The sequence below is a fragment of the Microcaecilia unicolor genome, chromosome 2 (assembly GCF_901765095.1).
Source record: "Microcaecilia unicolor chromosome 2, aMicUni1.1, whole genome shotgun sequence".
NCBI lineage: Eukaryota > Metazoa > Chordata > Amphibia > Gymnophiona > Siphonopidae > Microcaecilia > Microcaecilia unicolor.
The window spans coordinates 599,449,154-599,469,731 of NC_044032.1; the positions used below are offsets into that span (position 1 = coordinate 599,449,154).

General features: G+C 42.1%; 1 protein-coding gene across 1 annotated transcript in view; it reads left to right on the forward strand.

Annotated features, from left to right (window-relative positions):
• The window catches only part of MARCHF1 (membrane associated ring-CH-type finger 1), a 165,956-nt gene that overhangs the window by 3,247 nt on the left and 142,131 nt on the right, over positions 1–20,578 (forward strand). The window contains exon 2 of the mRNA XM_030192224.1: positions 13,909–14,089. Coding sequence (XP_030048084.1) covers positions 13,909–14,089 — 181 coding nt within the window. The remainder of the gene's footprint in view (positions 1–13,908; positions 14,090–20,578) is intronic.

Genomic DNA, 20,578 nt, shown 5'->3' on the forward strand with positions numbered 1-20,578 from the left:
AGTGCCTTGGTGCTTTGTAGCTTTTACTATATGAGACGTGGGGACCCCTGACGCAGGTGCTAGTCACCGAAACACGGCCCGTGTCGGGTCTTTTTGTCAAGGCTCATTCATTAAAGAACTGTGTTCCATTTTTAAAGGCCCGTGGTGCTGTTTTTTTTGTTTGGACTTTAGTTTGTACTTCGTTCCCTCTCTTTTGTTATATTCTACATTTAGGAGGACATTTTCAAAACCAAGCAGGTAGCTGCAGCATCTGCAAGTATTTTTTTTTCCTGAAGACTTTGCATTAGTATCCCAAAGGGAAAGTACATATGTACCAAGGAACAGACTGACCAGCCTATTAATAGGACAATGCCCAAGGCCCAAAGCAGTAAGGGGCCCACTCACCCACAATCCAAAATTCATTTCACACGAGCTGTTAGGGACCCCTGACCCTTATTGCCTGGGGGCCCAGAGCACTGTTAGTCTGCCCTTTTGTGTACTCACAGAGGTTTTTTTTCCTAAGAAACTGTGGATAGTATTGAAAGTGCACTTTTCATGGAACCTGTTTACCCAAGGAAAATCACTTTTCTGAAAGTTTCCCTTTCTAAAACCATATGCCCTGCTATTATTTATAATTTTATTTTTCATTTCTTTAAGCCTGTATTCATTACTGATTCCGTGTTTCTGTCAAATTGTCCTATTTTTAGATGTTCCACCTATGTCTTCTGATGGGGAAATCTCATTTTGTGTGCTTGAAATGTCATTTGGAACGTTCTGCTACAAACTTGTGAGACAAAAAGTAACAAAGACTGAAAACGTGTCACTAGAGTGAAACAGCATAGTAAAGCAAATGACCAAGATAACTAAGCTGGCAAAATGCAGCATGGCATTCCTTGGCACTTAAGTGCCAGACTGGGGCCAAAAAGAAGATGGAGAACTACAAATTAATGATTACTTCTGTAGTCTGTCATGCATCAGTTATAACCTGCCCACCTTGGAGAAAAATATGCATGCATTTGCAGTTTAGAAATTATTGGAGGAATCGTACCTGCACATACAGTATTTACATTTACTAATCTTTTTCAGATATGGGTAAAGAATTTTCAAAAGTATGTGCATAATTTTACTCTGAAAGAAAATACTGATCATTCCAAACCCTGCCCCTGACTCTCTCCCCCTCCCCTGTAGTAGATAGCACTGTACACCCTGCAACACTACGAAACCAAAGCATGTAACGGACATAACATCAAAACGGACAAGTAATCAAAACTGAGAAAGCCTGGGATAGAAACAAAGGGTAGTGGTAAGAGCAGATGGGAAAAGACATAGGTTAAAGAAATGGGGATCCTGAGTCTTGGTTTACTATAGAAAAGCACATACCAATTTACTTGAAATAGAGGACCAAAAGGGGGAGGGAGGAGGGCAGACCAAAGCAACACTACCTAATCAACAGCAAAAATAAAAGAAGCAATATCCTGTAAGCACTAAGCTTTATGACTAATAGCCAGGAGACATCCTTGAATAAAGATGGTTATGGTAAGGGCAAGGAAGAGTAAGAAGCAAAGCTAACATCACATATGCAGGAACATTAAGTGGGCCAAAAATTTCTTGTATTATGAAATTTACGGTATTAATATGTAAGGTTGGCGCCATACATATTGCACATTTTGCCTCACTCTCATTCCCATTGAAGAGGCATTTTCTTCTGATAAAACATGTTTCTACTTTATACAAGACGTGGAGGGGCATTTTCGATATGATGTCTAAATCCAACTTTGGATGTTTTTCTAAATACGTCCAAAATTCAAATGAGGAATATAGCCATTTTCAAAACTGATTTTTTTTTTTTCAAAAATGGCTATTTGCTAGATGTTTTTTTGCTCTGTGCGTTTATTTTTTTGGTCCATTTTTGAAAAAAAAAAAAGTCCAAGTGAAAAACGCACAAAATCAAGTCATTGGGATGTAGGCAGAACCAGCATTCTTAGGTAGACTGACCACACAGATATCCCAGGAGAGCAATGGGGCACCTTAGGAGGCACTGCAGGGAACTTCAAATAAATACTCCCACATACACATCTCACCACTTCTCCCTTATCTTGTCTGCTGAACCCCTCAATACCTACCCAAAACCCACTACCTCAACTGTATACCACTACAATATCCCTTATGGGTTAAGGGGGCACCTATATGTGGGTACAGTGGGTTTCATGAGTTTTAGAGGGATAACAATTTCCACCACAAGTGTAACAGGTAGGGGGAAGTATGGGCCTGGGTCCACCTGTCTGCAGTGCACTGCACCCACCACTAGACTACTCTAGGGATCTGCAACGTGCCCTAATGGACCCGAGTATAACATCTGAGGCTGGCATAAAGGCTGGTAAGTAATGTTTTAAATCACATTTTTGGAGGTGGGAGACAGTTAGTGACTACTGGAAGAGTAAGTGGAGGTCATCCCTGATTCCCTCCAGTGATTATCTGGTCATTAAGGCATTTTTTTTTGTGGCTTATGAACAATTAGACATTCTAGCCCACAGATTCTCAACAACCACATATTAACAAAGCACACATGGGAAGAGGTACCATGGTCAGACCACAGCACACTCACTTTCACACTACAATGGAAAGAAAGCAGCAAGAAAAGAGAGCCAAGAACCCAGCACACATTTACAACCAAAGGAAAAGTAGACAACCACACATTCAGGACAACAACAATAAATTAACTCAATGACATACCACCCGAGGATAAACACTTCATGAGAAACTGGGATGAAACAAGTGAAAAAACACTAAATAAAATAGCACCACTCAAAACAAAAACAAAAATCACAAAACAACCTTGTCCCTGGCTTAATGAAGAAACTCTGTAGGAAACTCGAAAGAGCAAAGCCATAAGAACATACATAAACAGCATAAAGAAAGCGAAAGCAGAACACTACAGTACATAAACATTGACCAGACCAATATGAAAAAAAATATTCAAAATTATGAACAAACTACTGAAAACCCAGAACCTATTGGCAACAACGGAAACACCACCAACTGCAGATGAGCTTGCACAATACTTCAAAAGCAAAATAACAAAGACAAGATCAAACCTTGCAAAACCACAAATAAACATCAGAGACCTACAGGACTGCAAAACTCACGACAAATACATCGCAGCAGACAGAATATGAACCTTGTTCAAACCACCCCAACTAGACACAGTAAAGACACTATTGACAAAATACGCACATGTATACTGCTTACTTGACAAATGCCCCAACTACATGATGAAAAACCTACCATCGAGTACCTCACAAAACACATCACATACATATTTGAAAGAGGTCAATTCCAAAAGACAAAGGTGACATGGAGGGACATTTTCGAAAGGGACGTCCAAGTTGCAATTTGGACGTCCTTGCAAAATCACAAAATCTAGGGGCAGGGAAACCTATATTTATGAAACAAGATGAACATCCATCTTTGTTTCAAAAATACCATCAGGGACGTCCAAATCCTTAAATTTCACAGTCCCTAGATTTGGACGTCCCTAGACATGGTAGTTTCTGATTTTCGGCGAATTTCAAAACCAAAGACGTCCATGTGAGAAACGACCAAATGGAAGCCATTTGGTCTTGGGAGGAGTCAGTATTTGTAGTGCACTGGTCCCCCTGACATGCCAGGACACTATAGGGGGCACTGCAATGGACTTCATAAATTGCTCCCAGGTACATAGCTCACTTACCTTGTGTGCTGAGCCCCACAACCCCCCCCCCAAAAAAAAAAACCACTACCCCCAACTGTACACCACTACCATAGCCCTTAGGGGTAAAGGGGGCACCTATATGTGGGTACAGTGGGTTTCTGGTGGGTTTTGGAGGGCTTGCTGTTTCCTCCACAAACGTAACAGGTAGGGGGGATGGGGCTTGGTCCGCCTGATTTGCAACAGAGTGGACACCCCGGAGGGAGTGGAAAACATGAAAAAAGATCTGAAGAAGCTGGAAAAATGGTCTAACGTTTGGCAATTAAAATTCAATGCGAAGAAATGCAAAGTGATGCACTTAGGGAGTAGAAATCCAAGGGAGGCGTATGTGTTAAGTGGGGAGAGCCTGATAGACACGGACGGGGAGAGGGATCTTGGGGTGATAGTATCTGAGGACCTGAAGGCGATGAAACAGTGTGACAAGGCGGTGGCCGTAGCGAGAAGGTTGCTAGGCTGTATAGAGAGAGGTGTGACCAGCAGAAGAAAGGAGGTTTTAATGCCCCTGTATAAGACGTTGGTGAGGCCCCACCTGGAGTATTGTGTTCAGTTTTGGAGGCCGTACCTTGCGAAGGATGTTAAAAAAATGGAAGCGGTGCAAAGAAAAGCTACGAGGATGGTATGGGAATTGCGTTCCAAGACGTATGAAGAGAGACTTGCTGACCTGAACATGTATACTCTGGAGGAAAGGAGGAACAGGGGTGATATGATACAGACGTTCAAATATTTGAAAGGTATTAATCCGCAAACAAATCTTTTCCGGAGATGGGAAGGCGGTAGAACGAGAGGACATGAAATGAGATTGAAGGGGGGCAGACTCAGGAAAGATGTCAGGAAGTATTTCTTCACAGAGAGGGTGGTGAACGCTTGGAATGCCCTCCCGCGGGAGGTGGTGGAGATGAAAACGGTAACGGAATTCAAACATGCGTGGGACAGGCATAAAGGAATCCTGTGCAGAAGGAATGGATCCACAGAAGCTTAGCTGAAATTGGGTGGCGGGTGGAAGAGGGGTTGGTGGTTGAGAGGCTAGGATAGGGGAGGGCAGACTTATACGGGGTCTGTGCCGGAGCCAGTGATGGGAGGCGGGACTGGTGGTTGGGAGGCGGGAAATACTGCTGGACAGACTTATACGGTCTGTGCCCTGAAAAAGACAGGTACAAATCAAGGTAAGGTATACACATATGAGTTTATCGTGGGCAGACTAGATGGACCATGCAGGTCTTTTTCTGCCGTCATCTACTATGTTACTATGCCTGTCTGAAGTGCACTGCACCCACTAAAACTGCTCCAGGGACCTGCATACTGCTGTCATGGACCTGAGTATGACATCTGAGGCTGGCATAGAGGCTGGCACGACATATTTTTAAAGATATTTTTTGAGGGTGGGAGGGGGTTAGTGACCACTGGGGGAGTAATGGGAGGTCATCCCCGATTTTCTCCGGTGGTCATCTGGTCATTTCGGGCACCTTTTTGTGCCTCAGTCGTAAGAAAAACAGGTCCGGGTGAAAACGTCCAAGTGTTCTTCAGGAATGAACTTGTTTTTTTCGATTATGGGTCAAGGACGTCCAAGTGTTAGGCATGTCCAAGTCCCGCCTTCGCTATGCCTCCGACATGCTCCCTTGAAGTTTGGCTGTCCTTGTAACAGAGTGCAGTTGGGGACGTCCTAAATCGGGTTTCGATTTTACCGATTTGGATGTCCCTGGGAGAAGGACGTCCATCTTCCGATTTATGTCTAAATATGGACTCCCTTCTGTTTTGAAAATGAGCCCAATAGTACTCATACCTATCCCCCAAAACACAAACCAGCAAGATCAGTGATATCACAAATTATAGACTAGTACCCTCAATACCACAACTGACCAAAACGATGGAAGGTCTAGTAACACAACAACTAATGGAATACAGGGCATATTTTACTCAGGAGCAAGTATTTAAGAGTGGAGGAGTGGGAACACCAGTGTGCTTGAAATAGAATCAAGATAATAATTCTTTTATCATGCTTTTTGGGGATGCACAAAGATACGGCTATTTTGGAGAGCTCTTTTGCATTATTTTGAAGGGCTTTGGGAATGCTGTCTGCCATTCATGCCTGAGGGGCTGATATTAGATAAATATGAAGCTTTTAATATCGCTAATCGCAACAGAATTCTTCTTCGGAAAGCAGCAGTGTTGGGTAAACATGCTATATTGGGAACATGGGTGGGGGACACTGCACCTTCTTATTGGGCCTGGAGGAATAGGTTACATTCACTAATCTATATATATAAAAGGCACCTCCAACGTTCTATGAAGCCTCCAGCCGGAAGTGTGAAGCGCCAGAGATATCCGGTTTCCCCATGAGTGAAGGAAAACAGCACAGCACAAAATCCCTCTCTCTGTAACAGTGAAGGACTCAGAGGGGGGAGGGGAGAGAGATGCCCTCACCCTCTCTGTAACACAAACACAGAACAGCAGGAAACTTAACACTGAAGGACTGGACTCGGAGGGGGGAGGGAGAGAGGGCAGAGGGCAGGGACACACACTCCCACATGCACACTCTGAAGAAAACCTTGCTAGCCCCCGTTTCATTTGCATCAGAAACGGGGCTTTTTTACTAGTGTTATTAGAACAGAGGCCGGTCCAGGGCTCCCCTAGAGGAAGGAAGCTATTTCTAGCTACCTGGGAGGTATATATTCAGACACTCCCTCATAGGGCTCGAAGCCTGATTTTGAATGCTTTTAAGTAGGTGGGAGGGATGTTCTTTGCCAGGTGTATTTGGGTTGCCCTCCACTCTCCCCTCCTTATTCCTTTCTTTTTTTTTTTGGAAGGGAAGGGGAAGTATGGATGGGAGGTTGAGTACGGTTTAAAATTGCATTGCTGTTCTATGGTTGTGTAGTGGGAGGGGATATATCAGTTAAAACTTGATGACATTCTGTAATGTATGGACATGTTCAATGTGATATGATGTTATTGGACTCTGTTAGGTACCATGTTGGATGATTCTATACTTTCTTTGCTATGATGAGTCATCAATAAAAATTGTTGAAATTAAATAATCTCTCCCTCACCACATCATGCTTTTAACCTTTGGGATAAAGTTGTCAGCACCTTTTGCTTTAAAAGGTGGCATCACACGGGGATCCATTTTGACTTTTTAAAATATTTTTCTGCCCCATTGCCACCTCTTAAACAAGGCCATGGACTCAATACTTATATCTGTGCTGAGGACAATCCTTCCTTATGACTCTCAAGATGTTTTATCCTTGTAGAACGTTACTGTTGGTGTAGAAGCAATTGCTTTCTGATTACCTTCATGTGAGTCGAAATTAAACTGTTATGAAACAGACATCTGTGTGTTTACAAGGTATGCAGGCCAAAAAAATGCTCCCATGGCATTTATAGGATTTTTCATTATGTTTGGTTTATTTATTTTTGTTTGGGGCAATATAATCAATAGGGTGTAGTATTGCTCAAATAGTGTGCCCTGTTGCCAATAGAGTACACTCTTGTGCTACTGGAGAATAGTCTGTTCTATTTTGCATCTATTGATAAATAGTGGGTATTATTAAGAAATAATGTGCATGAGCCAGCTATAGGCTGTGCTATTGATAGCACAGCAAAAAAACTTGAAATTTCGGGGGGAGGGGGCGGTTCCTCTCATTTTAGCTTAAAAAAACCGGGAATTACATGAATTATTTCAAATGAATGCACTTCCCTATCTGGTATTCTCATAGGAAATCTTCTATTCCAATTACACTTATCGTAGCTAGTACCAGGATTGATTTAAAGCAGTGATTGATTAGCACCATTAACACTATAGTTTGTGGCTGCCATTTTGAACCATGGCAGGAACCACTGGAAAGCGCTCTTGCCCTACCCTAGACTATTAGAACATCCTCAAGGATGGTGGGGGGGGGGGGGGGATAGTGAGAGTAGAGGGGGTTTGAGAAAGGATGGATGCTCTTGAGAGGGACTTTGGGAGAGAGTGACTGCTCTGGGGAGGGGCTTCTGGCATGGTGTTTTTCTGATAGGTGATCTTTGGGAGTATGCTAATGGTTAGCACAGTGTCCAGAAAACCAGGGGAACTGGGTTCAGTTCCCACTGCACCTCCTTGAGATTCTGGGCAAGTCACTTAACCCTCCATTGCCCCAGGTACAAAATAAGTACCTGTATATAATATGTGAGCAACTTTGATTGTAAGTAACCACAGAAAAGCAGCATACTAAATCTCATCCCTCTCCCTTTGGGTGGGCACCAAGTGTTCTCCCCCCCCCCCCCCCCCCCAAAAAAAAAATCTCAGCTGATGGGAAAATGCATCTTTCCACCTTGGCAGCAGGAATGTACTGAAAACTGAGCATGCGCAGGTGCCGGTGTCGTGGAGAGTAGCGTTTTTGTTACCATCAGGGGGAAATCTTCTGCTGGCAGAGCTTGGGATTCCCACCAGTTACCATTAAACATGTGCTACTGTTGGGTGGGCCTGAGCCATAAATGGGTGGGCCCTGGCCCACCCAAGCCCACCTGTGGCTACGCCACTGCTTCTGACCCTGTGATGTACTCTATCTATCTGAGATGTTTCCTGGGAATCCTTGGTTTCACCCCAAAAGTAAACCCTCTATGGGGACAGTATAGCTCTGCAAAAAGAAAGACAGAATGAACATTATAAAGTTAACTAGTAATGGAGTAAGAGGTTCAGGAGCAATCCATATTTGTGCCTTGTTCCTGCAGAGACTGTGAGACAAGACTTAGATATTTTTCACAACTCTACTTGTATGGTCTCATATGCTAGAAATAAGAATCTTGCAGACATTTTTTCTTCATCTGATGTGTGGTCCATTCAACAGCAAGGTGTTGTGGGCCATCGTAAATTGTTCGGCTTGTGTTATTGTGGAGGAAGTTCAAGAGTGTTGGTGGTTTAAAGATGCTAAAATGATTCGTCTCCATACTATCATTGATTGTGACTCCAATAGGGTGATATATCTAATATGCTGCCCTTGCAAATTATTTTACATTGGTCAAACAAAGAGGAAATTGCGTATAAGGCTAGTGGAACACAGACGTTGTTTAAAGATTAGAAAATTAGATGCCCCCATGGTAAAACTTTGCCTAGAGGCTGAACATAACCTTCAACAACTAAGGTGTATTGTGATAGATCAGGTACCAGACAATAGCAAGAGGGCTGACATCTCTAGAATTTTCAGACAACGGGAACGACATTGGATATATCAGCTGGATTTGGTGGCCCCTGAAGGACTAAGTAGCCCATTAGAATGAGATGTGTTCTTTTGAAAACAGCGCCCTCTTCATCTTTTTTTCTTTCATTAATTTCCTGTAAAGTACCCTCCCCTTTTTCCTGTGTTATGTAAGCTGATTGGGTTTCAATCTCAGCATTCTTAAGGAGTCCATCGCCATTTTGTTCCTCTATTACTGTGAATAGGTTTCTCCTCCTGATGCAGCTCCACGAAACAAGGAGGCCCTTCTTGAGGTTATGGACTTTGAGCAAGCTTCCTGGATGTCAATGCTATGAAGCTGGAAAAGCTGGAACAAACCATTTGGATATGAATCTGTATAAAAACTTAAGCTTCTTCTGGTGATGTTTTATCAGATAAGTGATACTTTATTTGGCAGAGCTCTAGCCTTAGAAATGTTTTCTTTTTCAGCTTGATTAAAATTGAGTAAATTTAGTGTTACACCTTGAGTTAGTAAATAGTAGCAGTTTTTTCTGTAATGGTTTTTTCTCTTGTAGTTGGGAGTTATTTCCCACTCCAGTTTTTCAGTGTACCATTGAACCAATGATAAGTAGTCCCATAAGGTTGTATGTTGTAAAAGTCTATGACTTGTCCTGGGGCAGTTTGGTTCATGTTGTTTAACTTTAAAATATTCAGTTGTAACGCTATTTTCTCAATTTTAGGAGCAAAGTATTATTTAGTTTTTGTGCTTTGGTCCTCCGTTTCATCCCATTGCTTGATGAGAGGGGAGAAAGAGGAAGGGGGTATTGGGGATCAGGTATGATAAGGAGACTAATGTTGGGTTCAGTGTTCTGAGTGGAGAAAACAATCACAGTTCTAGCCATTTTACATGGTGTCATGAAATGCCTAACCACCCGCCTGGGGTTACCCTGCAGCCACTTAGAGGGTCTATCTGCAGCACAACTTAGGTCCGCCTGCACCTGCTGCTTGTGCTCTACACTAGCACCCTCTTCCCACCAACTGGGTCACAACCACCTCTGGGTGAGTCTCTGTTACATCCCTCACCTGTACGACGCTTCTCCCGGCTAGGACGAGGATCGGTCTTGGGAAGGTCTGTTTCGGTTTCCTAAGTCTGGCAGCCATCATCCGACTTAGAGCAATAGTACAGCCATCTTGGATAGATCATATCCCAGGAAGCCATCTTGGACTAACGAGGACAGGAAGGAAGCCCATATTTGGTCCTTAGAGCTCTGCTGATGGGGGCAGCCATCTTGGTTCATCTGCACTTGCTTTAGCCTAATTCCTCCTCTAGTTAAGGCACTGCCTCCAGCCCTTCAGTGCTTCTGCTGCACAGAGGTTGTGGTTTGCATCCGTGTTCCTTACCTGATTCCTGAGTTTCCTGTGTTTCGACCTTGGCTTGTTTCCTGACCACGCGTTGTGTTGCCTGCCTTTTGACCCTGGACTGTGTTTGGACTATTCTCAGCTCTACTGTTTTCCTGGCTCTTGGACTGTGTCTGTTGGCTACCTGTCTGGTCGGTGGTCCTGCAACCCCACCGGTTCCGGAAGTCCTGCCGGCCACTTGAATCCAGGGGCTCAACTCCTGGGGAATAGTGGCTAAGTGCAGGTGAAGTTAGGGGTTGTCTGGCTGCCTGACCGAGTGTGGTGCACTCCATCTTCGCTGTGCTCAGTCGGGGCACAAGGGCTCACATCCCCAGGCATAACAGTCTCCCACTCTCCAATTATCCTCTGTGTTTTCTAAGTTACTGGATCCATACACCCAGTGGTCCCACAGTTCCCAGAAAGCACTCACAGACCCAACACACAAACCACCAGGATTCTTTACAGTCCAGATAAACAGGGTGAACAAATTATTATGTTTATTCTCTTTAAAAATATTGAACAGTGGAACAAAATAGTGCAGCTGGCAAACAATAACAGGTAACCGAAATAAGGATCAACCATAACACTAACTAAACACTTGCATACTTCCTAAAAAGTACTAAGGGAGATCAGGGCATATATCTGTTCACAGAACTTCAGAAAAAGAGATCTCTCTCTCCTTTTCCCAGGCTGAAACTGAAGCAACAGTCAGCACCTGCTGGGTAATTTCAAAACTCCAGGCTAATCAGAGCCCAGAACAGTCAAGATTTGAAAGCATATTCCTGCTTGTGTTAAAGAAAAAGAACATTCAGTTCCCTGTAACAGCTTTACAGCAAAGAAACACCACCAAATAGGAGAAATATACTTCAGTGCATAATTAAAATAGGAAAATATCTAATACATTTTATAGGCTTAAAACACAATGTTTCTTCACACCTCCCCCCTTAAGAGAGAGACCCTGAACTGCAACCTCTATAGACCACTGATCAGGTCTTGATAGTCCAGTGTCAGGGTGGTTCTGGCTTTTCCTTCTTGGAGAGGCCATCAGCTTTCCAATGTTCATTGCCCTTCCAGTGCTTATAACAGAAATTTTTACCACACTCAGTACATGCTAACAGTTTTAATCCTGTATGCTTCAATTTGTGAATAGTGAGGAGTATCTTCTGACAGAAGCTTTTACCACATTCAGCACATGTGAATGGTTTTATTCCTGTGTGTATTCTCTGGTGCTTGGTTAAGTGTGATTTATGAATAAAGATTTTTCTTCATTCAGTGCATGTGACCAGTTTCTTCCATGAATGGTTTCTATGCTACTTTGACAATTTCCAGCAACTAAAACTTTTCTTACACTCCGTACTTGAAACTGGTCTCTCTCCCGGGTGAAATTTTGCATTTCTTATGGAGCTTTTTTCCTGGTTGAAGCTACTGTCATAACCAGGACATGAAGACAGTCTATTATCAGTGTTTTTTTTTTCTGATATTCTGTAATGTTTCCTTTATTGATACAGCTTTTACTATATTCCATACTTGTACATAATCCAGTTTCTTTACTATTTTTCAGGTGCTGCATTAGCTCCTTTTTCATACTGCAATCCTGCTCATACTTAGAGCATGTAAAATGTGTATTTTTTATACATGTTTCCTGTTGTTCTAGTTTTCCCTTTTGACTGAAGGTTTTTTCACAGTCTGTACGTTTAAATAGTCTCTCTTCATTGTCAGATCCCTCTGGTAAGGTCTTTGCTAGGAAGTCAGGTATAGGCTCACTGTCCTGACACTCTTCTGGCAGGCTGCACACAGCTAGCACCACAGCTATTCAGTCTGTATAGGTCTTTAACATATTTACATGAAAGATATGCTGCTTTCTGTCTTGAGAGTCCATAGATATAACAAAGTTTGTATCATTCAGGCACCTTATGACATTGTAAGGTCTTGCCCAATAAGCTATGAGTCAGATAACAATACTGGTACACAAACTATAAATACAGATTGAGAACAGAAGAATGATGCTGCACACACATCTTGCCTCCATGTACCCCAGCCAGAAGACAGATCCCAATGTCTGCTTTGACTGGAAAACACATTGTCTCTGGCCACAGTCTATGGTACAGTCCCAAGATACAACACTAATGTCACTTGGTCCATGGGAGACACTATCCTTATCTGGCAACCACTCAAGCTGTACAGGGTTATATAAGTGAGTGAGCAGTACATAGGGTTGAAATCTATAACACTACCCTTGCCTTCTAGGCCCCAGCCCTGGCCTTTCTGCCTACTGGAACTTTCCTAATTGCATTTGCAGCTGCAGCAGGGAACGGTCAAACAGATTAGCAGAATGTGGCTGGGTGTAGATTTCATTAGGAGACCATAGCATGCTTATGCGAGGAGCTACTAGAAGACTTGGATCCTACTGCTTGAAGGGCTACACCCTGACCTTTCTGCCTTCTGGAACTTTCCTAACTACACTAGGAGCTACACCAGGTACCTCCTGTATCATTAGTCAGTTTCTGGAGCCTTTTTTGAAAAGGGACCCAGTGTATACTTGTTTCCCCATTCATTAAGCTGTTCAGGTCGGGTAGAGAATGGGCGTGGATTAAGGGGGTTCTGAGCGTAAACATAGGCACGGGCATTTGCATACATTTTCTTTGGTGCTAATGGACATGCCTAGATTTATGTGTGACCCCTGCACTTAAGCTCTATTCTATAGACTGTAGGCATAGCTTATAGAATAGTACTTAAACATTTTTATTTTGGCATCATTTTTTAGGCACAGTTTATAGAATCTAGGCCATAGGGTTGAATTCTATATATGGTGCGAAAAAAAATCGGCAGCTAACAATGCACTATTCTATAAGCCATGCTTAAAGTTAGGTGCTGTTTACAGAATAGCGCATATGCCCAGGAATCGTGCCTAACTTTAGGAGTGGTACAAAAGGACACTCCTAAATTAGGCGCATATGCCTCTCATTCTGTAACACGCATAAATTTAAGGAATGCCCCCATTCTGCCCATGGCCCTCCCATTTCCATGCCCCCTTTTTGAACTCACACATAGAATTTAGGTGCATATCCCGCACCTAAATTTATGCGTGTAAATTCCAAATGAATCTAATTAGTGCTAATAATCGGTTGTTAAACCAATTATCAGTGCTATTTGCTCGTTAGTCAATTAAATTGTGGTTGCAAATTGGTTCACGCCCAAATTTGCATGCACAATTTTTAGCAAATTTTATAGAATTAGAGGGATACCTTTTAGTATTCTATAAGCCAACTGTGCAGGATTGAGTGATACCTATACTCTGCCCAAGCTCTGCCCCTGTGTGTGCCTACCTAGAAAATGTGCATATTTATGGAACAGTGCTTAGAGAGAATTTTGTTATTTACCCACATATATAAATAAATTACGTGCCCACTTTATAGAACTAGTCCCATTTTGTCAAAACCTTTCTGCATTACCTAGAAAATTTTACATGTACTGAATGGTGGAAAATTTGAGAGAAATACTGTCATTTCAAGAATAAACAAGTAAAATGTGCACTGTGCTTCAAGACTTAAGTTTCGTGTGATTTGGAAAAAGAATGGCACTGCTCTGTTTGACTCTTTGGAAAGTTCCTTGACTTTCTGTTGATGTGCTTCCTGTCAGGATCTGTCACTGTGAGGGAGATGATGAAAACCCCCTCATCACACCATGCCGCTGCACTGGAACCTTGCGCTTTGTGCATCAAGCCTGTCTCCATCAATGGATAAAGAGTTCAGATACGCGCTGTTGTGAACTCTGCAAGTACGACTTTATAATGGAAACCAAGATCAAGCCTCTTCGAAAGGTATGTTGTGGGTAATTCATGTGTCGGATTGATTTATAGTTTGAACATCTATAGTTGTTATATACAATGTAGCTGTTCAGAGAGCTGTGGCGAAAAAGAAAATAGAAATGTGGAGTAACAGCAGAGAGAACTGTTTAGTCTGCCAATTTCCTTTAACTACTGCAGATAAACTTGGCTACGCCATCACATCTCCGTCACTTAGGATCTTCAGAGACGGTCCCATTTTTTTTCTTGAACTCTATTACTGGTGGTTTAGCAATCAGCTTCATGGGGACAATTATACATTCACCATCCTTTCTTTACATTGTATCTAATTCTACCCATTTCCAATCTCATATCTACAAAAACACATTGCTTCTCTTGTATGATAGAGAGATATGATTGTTGCTATTATACCTCATCTTTATCTCTTTCTCTGTAGTGCTTTTGGCAGAAAATAACGTTTTGTTTCATAGGGTTTATGGGTCAGACTTTTTGTTATTGTGTAAACCTCCTCGAAATCGCTTCCATTCTTTCTGTCTTTCAATGTTTGAAGATACAGCCTCTGGAACTGGACATAACGCTTACCTGAAGTTTCACCAATAATTTGTGTGGAAAGATTACCACCTCTGTTTTCTGGTTAAACTTCCCCTTATATGCCGTCACATTTTATTGACTCCCCATCTGCCTTGTGCTATTTGTCAGATTTAAGGTCATCAGACATGATCAAGCCCCAGATCTCTCTACTGTTATGATGATCTTTAGACCACCAGAGATACCAAATTATTGTAGGAAAAGGTCAACTAGAAGCACTCTGCAGTTTTTTAATTCAATTACATTTTGAAAGGAAGCTCTAGAATAAGGGGGCATAGGATGAAGGTGAAAGAGGACAAACTCAGGCATAATGTAAAGAAATATTTCTTTACAGAAAGGGTGTTAGATGCATGGAATGACCTCGCAGTGGAAGTGGTAAGAACAAGGGCTACATCTGACCACGAAAGCATGGAACAAACAGATAGGAGCTCTAAAATAGGAGAAGATAATGAACGGCGTAATTAGGTAGACTGAAGAAGACATTTGGGGGGAGTGGAGGAGTGGCCTAGTGGTTAGGGTGGTGGACTTTGGTCCTGAGGAACTGAGTTCAATTCCCAGCACAGGCAGCTCCTTGTGATTCTGGGCAAGTCACTTAACCCTCCATTGCCCCATGTAAGCCGCATTGAGCCTGCCATGAGTGGGAAAGCACAGGGTACAAATGTAACAAAAAAAAATATTCAACCAGCAGCACTTAGCATTATGCCCAGAAATTCAATTCCAGATCATGTTTGGGCTTCACCATTGAATTTCTGGGTATGCGAAGCTGGATAAAGCATAGACGGTTTAGTATGATATTCTACATATGGCGCCTAAAGTATCCATGCAGAGCACATTTCTGCATAAGTGTATTCTAAAAGCAGTGTCTAGATTTAGGCGCAGTAGTTAGAATATGCTTAGTTCATAATGTAGAAATATGGTACAGCCATGAGCCCCCACCGGAATGGTGGAAGGCCAAGCCTTAGAGCTCAGGCCATATAGAAACCCTGGCCAGGTCAACAGTGTAATGGCTAGTATGGCTGGAAGCTTGCTGGAAAAGCAGGGCACAGCTTTTAGCCCAGATTAAGGCCTAAATGACCTAAAATTGGAAAAGAATAGTCAAGGAATCTGAAATCAAAATGGAGTTTGTTAGCTATAAGATGGATTCCCTTATTTCTGTATCTGAGTTAGGAAAAATTTGTTTTTCTGAGATATTACCAGGTGCAAGAAAATAGGGAAGTAACAGTTGAGATAGAGGAGGAGGCTTTCCAGTGGAACATCTTGCGGTCAGGCAAGTTTGAAGTAAACAAGTTTAATGTTGAAGTCTATGGAAGCCCATTGATTTGAATGCAGCCAGAAGGGTATAAACGTAACAGCAAATTTGGGTGGGGTTGGAGAACTCCCAGGTGCCATGCAGAGATGCTGCCAGTCGGACCTTCACCCCTGTTTGTGTTCCTAATCGCCTTGTATTGCTCTGGTAAGAATAAAGACATATATCTTTGCAGCCTATTTTCTCTCTCTTTCTTATACAATATCTGAAGGTGTAACTAATCCCTTGGGTTGGAATGGGTATTAGAAAGTGCCCTTTTTTCTCACATTCATACAGAGTCAGATGGTCATGATCAGCCTTCCCCATAAAATTCAATATCCTGGTGCCTAAAGCTATGCACCACCATTTACACCAATGAAAATGTGGCATAAATCCCGGCACAAAAATTTAGGGGCAGAGGACCATATTCTATAACAGTGCGTGTAAATTTTTGAATGCTCACGGAGCACTCATTTTCCCACCCATAACCATACCCCTTTTTGCCTGCATGCATTAGAATTTAGGTGCAGTGCTTTATAGAATGCGCTTAGTGAGTTATGCATGTACATTTAATTATTGCCAATTAATGCTCATTATTGCTTGTTAAGTGCTGTTAAAAACACTGATTAGTTTGAGGACTGACTTTTATGTAGTCCTATTGACGCGGTGACCTTAAACTGGCCAAGTGCTGACTCCACCCCCAGAATACCCCCAAAATAGCCAGTTTTGATTTCAGAGCTAGACAAACATTTTCAGTGGCACTAACTAGTTAGCTCTGAACAAACTGGTTAAATTGCTTTGAATATCGACCCCTTGGTCTTTGCCATCGTTTTCTATATTTTTATCTATATAGCTGCACTTAAATAAATGTTGTCATTACATTGGCTAAATATTTACTCCTTAAATAATTAACAATATGCCATGTTTTTTCTGTAAAACCTTGAAAGCTACTCTGTGAAAAAAATAAGTATTTTAGTGATAAGAATTTATTTTGTCATTACCACCTCACCTTTTTCCTAAGCATTCTTTTAAACTCTCCTAGTTTCAGACACATTGGCATATCATTAACTTTTGCACTGAGCAATTGCTATGTCACTGAGACATCCTGCAAAGATAATGTGGGTTGCCATGACTGCTGTCACTGAGGTCAATAATTATTATTAATCATTTGTATAATACATACCAAATATATGTAATGCTGTGCAGAGACACACAAAAAAACAATCTCTGCTTCCTTGTAGTTTACAATCTGGTTAAGAGAAACAAACAGAGAGCCGAAAGAAAGAAAAAGAAAGAAAGAAAGAAAGTTTTGAATTGAAATGGCAAAAAGCAGTGAGTTTTTTCTAGCAAAAAAAGGTGCCGGTACTCAAATGCTAGGCCACCCTTCAGGAGCGGGGTGATCACTGAGGGACCCACCCTATAATAGCCAGGCCTCCTGCAACCAGTCACAGAATCTATGACAAGTCAGAATTGGTGTGTAGAGCCTGATCTCTATCATTAAAACTTGGGTTCCATGGGTCAATTTTAGCAGACAATGAGAAAGGTGCCGGTACTCAGTACCCCCCCCCCCCCCCCCCCCCTCAAAAAGCCATGACAGTGAAGAACTAGAAACTTCAAGCAGCATGTGCAATATAAACTAAGAATATGATGAAAGTGCCTCACTGGACTAGCTTTTGGCAGGTTAACCTGAAATTACATATCTATCTTACAAAATGCATAGATTCTCTCTCTCTCTCTCTCTCTCTCTCTCTTCTCTCTCTCTCTCTTTCTCTTTCTCTCTCTCTCTTTCTCTTTCTCTCTCCCCCCCCCCCCCCCCCCCCCCCCCCCCCGGCATGTACGTGAGCCTTCTGTTTGTGAACTGAAGTTCTTTCTGTCACCTGCGGCTGACAGTTTCTCAGATTTGATTAAGACTGTCTGGCTGCCATAACTGAAGATTTTCTCTGGTTGCTAGGTAATAACCCTGCACTCTACCATGGTTTTTGTACGTGGGTTACATGGCATTCCCATCAGTGGAAAGAGCTGAGCTCTGCAACACTCAGCTTAAATGTTTTAACAGTCCTTTCAAGGTTTAATAAACTAGACACTGACCGGTCTTTATCAGGTTACAGAGAAAATTACCGTCTCTACAGAGCATGTCATCCTTCAGGGCAATAAATTTTTCACTGTATCCTTCTAGCCTAATAATTATGGGCCAGATTCTGTATATGGCGCTCAAAATTGTGCATGTAAATTTGGGTATGCACCAAATATGTGTGCATAATTTAATTGGTTAATGAGCCAATTAACGCTAATAAGTGTGCCATAACAACTAAAACTGGCAAACAGTTTGGATTTAATATGCATCTTGCTACATAAATCCTTTAGCGAGTAACTGAAAAGGGGCATGGCCATGGGAGGGGCATGGGTGGGTCAGGGGCATTCACTAGAGATGCTCACAGTATTATGGAATTTGGAGGATCTGCACCTAATTTACACTCCAGGATTTACACTAGCTTTCAGTTGGTGTAAATACTTGCGCCTAAAAGATGGGTGCACATCCCAGAGGTTTGCGCTATTCTATAAACGGTGTCCAACTTGTAGCACTGTTTATAGAATACTGCAGTGCGCAAATTTTGTTCAGCGTTCAAATTTGCACACCATTTATAGAACTCCCCTATATATATTAAAGAACTTTGCTGTGTTTTGAAATCAATTTTTGTATCTGAGATAAGGAATGTACATCACAGTCCAGTAAAACCTAGGGGCCCTTTTACTAAGCTGCGTAAGTGTCTACACGTGCCCAACGTGTGCCAAAATGGATTTACCACCCGGTTACCGCATGCCTTTTGCGGTAATTTCATTTTTGGTGCGTGTTCGATACGCGCAGCTGAAAAATAATTTTTATTTTCGGACGCGCATATCAGACATGTGCCAAGTGGCATTTGATGCGTATAGGTCACTACCACCTGGTTACTGTGTGAGATTTTACTGCTAGGTCAATGGTCGGCAGTAAGGTCGCAGACATGTGGCAATTTTGATTTTGCCGCACATCCATTTTCTGCAAAAATTTTAAAAAAGGCCTTTTTTACATGTGCGCTGAAAATGGATCAGCGTGCGTCCAAAACTCACGCCTACACTACCGCAAGCCATTTTTAGCGCACCTTAGTAAAAGGACCCCCTAGTTACTTTCTACCCAGTCTAATTGTGGCTGATAGGGTACAAACTTCAATTTGACTTTATTTTAAGGCTACCAGGGCCAGTCTGATGACTCAGTGGCATTGTTGCTCAGATTGTCCACCTCTAGAGTCAGCGTGGATTAGGGGTGCTGAAGGGTCATAGTCTTGCACGATGGTGACACCTATAGGCAATTCTATAACCTTGGTGCCTATACTTGCACATTATTTATGCATGTTAAGGGCACCAAAATTAGCAGCTATATGCATAAGTGCCCTAGATACTAATTCTATAAGGAAGAGATTTTCAACCACTTTTTGTCTCATGGCATGCTTACATGATGCTAACGTTGTCAACGCACACCCCCACACGTGGTCCTGCATTTTACCTTCTTCTCCTACCCCCACCCCCACGTCTCCACACATGGTCCAGCATTTTACCTTTTCCCACCCCCACACAAACAGTCCAATCTAATTTTTTGTGCCTGGGACAATGGAGGGTTAGATGACTTGCCTAGGGTCCCCTGGAGCTGCAGCATAAATCAAACCCAGTTCACCAGGTTCTCAGCTTACTGCGCTAACCATTAGACTCCTCCACTACATCTATATCAAACAAGAAAATATGCTGTTCATCAATAGTTTATACTGTGGGTCAAGTCTAAGAACCTACTTATTTGTCTAGAAAGCTATTCTATAAACATAAGCCCCTTTATAAATTTACCCTCACTCTGATAATGCCTTACTGATTTCTCCTTAGTGCATTACGAAAAGGTGTTCTCTTAATACTGTGCTGGACTTTCACTTGGTCATCTATTTTTCAGCAAGATCCATGAGCGTTGGTGATAGCGATTATTGCACATGTCAAGTAGCACAGCGGAGCTGTGGGATTAGATTTCTTTTAACCTAATTTGGTAAACACTTTGCCATCCTGGACATAGCAGAAGGGCTGTGTTCTTCCTTTGATTTCTGATGCAGGAATACCAAAGGTTGTCAAGGCAACCTGTCTCAGTGTTATCTCTCCTATAGTAAAGTTTGCCTTTAATGCTGTTGGCCTTAAATCTCACTCATTTCACATAGCTGTGTGAGGTCGGATAACCCCGACACTGAAAACAAAGTCACAGATTTTACTGAAGATGATGTCATTATCTGCCAAGTATTTGTGCCCAAGGGGTGATGTGTCTATTAAAGTATTTAAAGTTAAAAAAATAATCTTGAGTGCCCAGAAAAAATAGCTCTTATGCTTTAACTACTGTATAACAACTTGCATTATCAGTTTGTAATTGATTCTTTCAGTTCATCCTCATTCTTATGCCCGTCTTCAAAAGCTGGAACAGACCAAAATGAAATGTTATTGTACAAGGATGTTGTTTGTAAATTCCCATTCATTTGAAATAAATGAGCCTGTTTTTTTCAAGGAGAGAGTAGTGGATGCTTGGAATGCCCTCCCGTGGGAGGTGGTGGAAACGAAAACGGTAACGG